General features: G+C 45.0%; 1 protein-coding gene across 1 annotated transcript in view; it reads left to right on the top strand.

The window, feature by feature from the left end:
- Positions 1–6,095, top strand: part of fras1 (Fraser extracellular matrix complex subunit 1) — a 180,688-nt gene that overhangs the window by 164,165 nt on the left and 10,428 nt on the right. The window contains 6 exon segments of the mRNA XM_034595438.1: positions 779–919; positions 1,006–1,233; positions 2,569–2,682; positions 3,897–4,047; positions 5,635–5,794; positions 5,869–6,037. Coding sequence (XP_034451329.1) covers positions 779–919; positions 1,006–1,233; positions 2,569–2,682; positions 3,897–4,047; positions 5,635–5,794; positions 5,869–6,037 — 963 coding nt within the window.

Below are 6,095 nucleotides of genomic sequence, written 5' to 3'. Positions count from 1 at the left end.
AAGTATTTCATTTTACATATTCAGAGCCATCTCCGTCACCATTGCAACACATAGATCTCAAACCTCCGCTAATTGTCCTTTAACCTCATCAACCTGCTTCACACTTCTCTTTTTATCAAGATCTATGAAATTGTTTCCAACAGTGAAAAGGATGAAAAAATTCCTGGATCAATGAGTTCTTCTCTGACTCTGATACCACGTCCTTCTTAGTGGAAATCTGTTGTTTTTCTGTAATCTTACTTACAAACAAACAAACAAACAAACAGAGGGTGAACATAAAAACCTTCCATCATCATCTCTGCCCCCTAGAAAACCAAATATCTTCAAAATCGACAAATCTTTTCAAGTGATACCAACCTGAACATGAGCAGAGTCTGTCTCACTTGTGTTTATTGCACATCTGTTATTGTTCCTCGTATGAATCTCTTCCTGAAGTGATTCTCGGCGACGGGGGATAAACTCCAGTTTTCATTCTGTGCAGAAATACATTCAGCTGATGCTAATATGAAGCGTCTGCAGGGGGAATGCAAATCAAGTGGAAATAGAAAGTTCCTCTGTTTTTTGGGACGATATTCTGCTTGTAATGTTTAATAAATGGGATTTTTAAATGCAGTAAAGGAAAGTTACTCCTTCAGTTCATCTGGAATCACAAGTATTTGATGCACAAGCAATATTACCTTTTAATATTGTAACACAAGAACAAGTAAAGATGTTTGAGGAAGAGTTCAACGTCTGATTTGCTGCAGCTTGGATTCATATTGTGTTGTGTTGTCGTCAGGTGGCTCAGACCTTCTACATCACCATCAAACCAGTGGACGACTCCCTGCCTCTGCTCCAGGTCCCCGGCATGAGGGTGCAGGAGGGCGTGAGGAAGACCATCACCGAGTTTGAGCTGAAGGCCACAGATGCCGACACGGAGGTGAGACTTCACCAAACCCCGGAAAATCTCATTTATTACAATCCAACACCGTCTGATTTCCTCTGTTAACGCTCGTCTCCCTCCAGGCGGAGTCCATCGTCTTCACCATCGTCCAGGCTCCTCGCCACGGCACCGTGGAGCGCACCAACAACGGCCAGCACTACCGCCAGACCAGCAGCTTCAGCATGGACGACGTCTACCAGAACCGCATCAGCTACAACCACGACGGCTCCAACTCGCTGAAGGACCGGTTCACCTTCTCCGTGGCCGACGGCACCAACCTGCTCTTCATGGTGGAGGAGGGCGGCAAAGAGGTGAGTGTGTGTGTGTGTGTGTGTGTGTGTGTGTGTGTGTGTGTGTGTGTGTGTGTGTGTGTGTGTGTGTGTGTGTGTGTGTGTGTGTGTGTGTGTGTGTGTGTGTGTGTGTGTGTGTGAGGCAAATTCCGGACATTTTTATTACAGCTAGATGATTGAATTAGCTGAGTTCTGGTTTTCATGGGTGCACGTGCATGTGTGTGTGAAGGTCAGAGTTTGTGTGTGTGCGCGTGTGTGTGCGTGCGCGTGTGCGTGTGCTGCTCTGACCTTTTTTACGGCAAAGAGGGTGAATCAGCATTTTACGTGTGTGTGTTCATATGCTTCAGTCTTTGTGGGGACTTGGTTATAAAAACTGCAGTGTCGGGACATTTAGAAAAAAAAACTGGAACATTCTTGAGACATTTTTAGAAAAGTGGGGAGGTTTTGACAAGTGAGGACATTTTTAGAAACGTTAGAATAAACTCGCCTACACCTGCCTCCTGTGCCAGCTGTCAATCACACGGTATCCACCGCCCCCCCAATGCATACGGTGCTCTATCGTCTATTTGACTCTAAATGGACCATAAATAGATAAATGAACATCCTGCTGTGTTGAAGAAGACATGAAACCAACTAAAACGTTTACTGACATTATAAATCAAGTAATTTTCTCATAGACTTCTATAGAAACAACCAGTGGAGTCGCCCTCTGCTGGTCATGCGAGAGAATACAGGTTTCAGTCACATCCACATTGGCTTCACTTTCCGGAGCATTTTTCTGTTAAATCCATCGTTAGAACATATTTAGAAAATTAGGACATTTTGAAAACCTGGAAACACGTTCAGAAAGTTGGAACATAAACAGAAAGCGAGGAAATGTTTTAAAAGCAAAGACATTTCAAAAAGTGAGGACACACACACACACACACACACACACACACACACACACACACTTACACATTTCTCAGGCTTGTGTTCATTATCCTCCCATCTCCTGAGGACATCAGGCTCGATGGTCACACGTGTTCTGCAGCGACGTCTTCGCTGATTGAGGTGAATGTGTTGCCCCCTGGAGCTGCCCTCTTATTAAATAATGTACGAGCTCCTATAAAACCGTGCGGATGAATGCATCTTTCAAATGGCACATGTCAAAGTTGGCCTTAGCGGCATCTGTGTGATGAATACTGGAGCATTATATCTTGTTTAATCAGAAGGAATTCAATCTCTTGGAGCCAGGACTATTCAGGCAGAAATCTGAGGGAGAGAACCCGCGCCAATAAAACCTAAAACGTCCACAGACAACCAGGAATGATTCAGAAAACAAAATGCTTCAAAAACCTGAATTTGTTTTTTCAGATCGTGACGGCCGCTCCCCAGAAGTTCAAGATCGATATCCTGCCAGTCGACGATGGGACTCCGCGGATCGTCACTAACCTGGGTTTACAGTGGCTGGAGTACATGGACAACAAGGTACGAATCAACTATATCTTTAATAAACATCTTCATACATTCTCTGTTCTGTTCAATAGCTGTTAGAATGTGTGATGGGTCCAGTGATGGAGATATTACTCACAGTTTTCTGCTATATTAACTTCAGTCGGTCCAGTAGAAGTTACATAATAACACATTATCTATAAATGTCTTTAAAAGATTCAAGTTGTCGCTGTGCATGTGTAATTTACTTGCTCCCCCTGCTGGCGCAAAGACCTCATCACAGTGAAACCCATTAGTTTCTATGGATACTGTAAAAAATGTCTCTTTATTCATTTGTCTGCGCCGCAGGTGATTCTCTCTGAGATGGTTTATCACAGAGGAAAAATATGATGCAATATAAAGCTGTTCTCTCGCATCTGCTTCTAACAGCTGGAAAGAAAGTGAAACGTCAACAGACGCGGCGACGTCGGTTACATTCTCATGACGTGAAAGTGGAGAAAACCTTGTTCCTGTTTAATGTTTATGTTTTTAGCTTGAAACAAATGAGAAACTCTGCGTATTTATATCTTATTGACGACTCAAAGCACTTTAAACAAGTCACTTTCATCCATTCACACATCATTCACACGCTGTCGGCTCAGCTGTCAGGGGGGGTTTGGGGTTCAGTGTCTCGCCCAAGGGCACTTCAGTATGCAGACTTGCTCTGGGGGATCGAACCACGACCTTCTGGTTAGTGCACGACCCTCTCTCTCTCCTGAGCCACAGGAATTCCTCAGCATATTTTCAGTGCCAGACCATAAATGGACATTTTAAAATACACAAACTCAACAACAGAAACACACATTCTGCTCGAGTCCCTCTCTCCACAGTCGTCAGTGCTGCTCGTTAGTTTCTCTTTAATATTCTGAGGTCTCGACCCGAACATGTAAAGTTCCTTCAGATAATCTATGATGTGATTTGACGCCTTACAAATAAAATGTAATTGTGTTAAATGGTAAAATTCAGTTTGCCTGCAAAAGCATGAGGTGAATTCACAGTTGAATCCCTTTAAATCTGTCTGAACAAAGGATGAAAATGAAATTTGCCGTAATAAATGTCAGCAAATCAAGTTGCAGCAGGACGAACGTTTCTCCAAACCTTTCTGATTTAGTAAAGTAAAGTTTGTGAAGCCGCTAGAGAGTAAACACCAACAGTTCAAGTATCTTATATTATTTATAAAGAGTTATGTTTATTCTGTTTGCGTCCCTCAGGCCACCAACCTGATCTCGAAGAAGGAGCTGCTGACCACGGACCCCGACACCGACGACGGACAGCTCGTGTACGAAATCACCACTGAGCCCAAGCACGGCTTCCTGGAGAGCAAAATGAAACCTGGCAACCCCGTCAGCACGTTCACACAAGGTACGGCCCCAGCGCTGGATTCTATCAGAACCCCGTAGATCTAGAAACCAGCGGTGAAGAGCTGAAGTCTCTGAACTCCTCCCTCCTCCGTGTCCACTGTGTCTTTCCTTTCGCTCCAGGTTTGGTTGAAAGGCACCTGAGCAGCCGTGGGAGTGTTTTCTCCTCCGGTCCCCCCCCCCCCTCGCCCGTCTTCCTTTCAGTTAGCATCGGCAGTATTCTCATCACGAAACCTGCTTATCTGCACCTCCAGGCCGCAGCCGGGGATCAATGTCAGCCGGCTTTTGTGAGATGTTGATCCTTGCGGCTGTAGAGCAAAGTCCTAACAGGCACTTTGATGTGCGGCTGCTTTCTGCCACTGGAGCCTGTAAACATATACTTTTTATTAATGATAAGAAATGTGGAAACATGAATAAAGTGGGTGGGATTGTTTTGGGATGCAAACTCGCTGCCAAAGATATGTCCAGGTTTACTCTCCCGTTCTGCCACGTGTTTACAAGTGTGCCCTGAGATGTCGTTCTTCACCTGTACGATCACATGTTCACGCCAACAGAGACTTTTCAGTTTGCTCTGAAACCAAAATAACACATGTGAAAGTTTCCTCGGACCAAATAACAAACAATCAATTTAGATATTTCTGGACTTATAAACCTACGGCAGGACGTTGATACAGAATTTAACAATAGAAGAAGAAAAAGGAGGAGGAAGCAGCTGCTGTCTTCACCATCCCACGATATAATGGTTTGAACCATAATGATATCACCGTGGCAACCAAATCATTTTCCGTCTACAAACCGATGTCAAGTAGCTCAAGCTATACTTGAATTAGCCAGAAATAGCCTCAGGGGGAAACAGCTAATATTCTGCGGCGTCCTTTTACTTCACGAGTCGAACGTTTCTCCACAGAAACACAAACCGTGATACTTGCTGTCGCTGTTTTAGGTCCAGACGAAGTTTTGGCTCATCTCCAGGAACAGTTTTCTGTGTATTAACGCAGATAAATCGAAAAAGTCGATGCACTTCCATCCCTGTGTTTCTCTTCCCCTCCACTCAGACTGTTTACCTGCTCAAATGTGTTTGGATCAAACTAGAAAACAGAAACCAGGAGCTTACAGGGCGTCTTTTAAGTGACTCTCTGCGGGTCGTTTCTTTCTTCATCCCTTTGTTTAGCTTCCAGCTCTCGATTAGAAACTCTTCCTCCTCTCCTTCCTCCTCTGCAGAGTGTAAACGAGCAGACATTGTGGAACCAGTGATGACTTTCATCTTTATTCTCAATTTCTCCCAAGTAATGAGAAAAAGGCCACAGGCTGCAGATAATGGAATCAGTAATTCACAGGAAATACATTTCCTCACAAACCCAGACACCCCCCCCAGAGCGTTAGGCTTTTTTTGGGGTGGGGGTGGGGGGGGGGTTGTCCCTTTCCCCACAGGAAGGTCGTGGGTAAACATCACAGCACTAATTGTTGATCCACCTGCTGATAACAGACATGTGCCTTCTCCTGATCTGTGGTGAAGCTTTAAAACAAAGACACAAGAAATAAAAGACGTTGGCGGTTTGATCGTTTTCACTCTGACCTTGTTTCTCTGCAGCCGACGTCAACATGGGTCTGATCCGTTATGTGCTGCACGAGGAGAACGTCCAGGAAACCATGGACACCTTCAAATTCCTGGTGAAGGACAGTAAACCCAACGTGGTCACTGACAACGTCTTCCACATCCAGTGGTCGCTCATCAGCTTCGAGCACAAGAGGTCGGTATCGTGACGCGTTAGACAGAAACACAAATGACTTCACTTCATCGATCTCTAACATGCTGGTTCCACAGCTACAACGTGAGTGAGAAGGCCGGCACGGTGGCGGTGACGGTGAAACGAACCGGGAACCTCAACCAGTACGCCATCGTGCTCTGCCGCACCGAGCAGGGCAGCGCCACCTCCACCAGCAGCGTCGGATCGAGCCCCGGGCAGCAGGACTATGTGGAATATGCTGGACAGGTAACCTTGGGTTTTTCTTTATCGTCGTATTTATTTCAACAAGATCATTTCATTTCTA

Source organism: Hippoglossus hippoglossus, chromosome 9, assembly GCF_009819705.1.
Source record: "Hippoglossus hippoglossus isolate fHipHip1 chromosome 9, fHipHip1.pri, whole genome shotgun sequence".
Lineage (NCBI taxonomy): Eukaryota > Metazoa > Chordata > Actinopteri > Pleuronectiformes > Pleuronectidae > Hippoglossus > Hippoglossus hippoglossus.
Note: the sequence above shows the minus strand (reverse complement) of the source record. Positions and strands in the feature narration are given on the sequence as shown.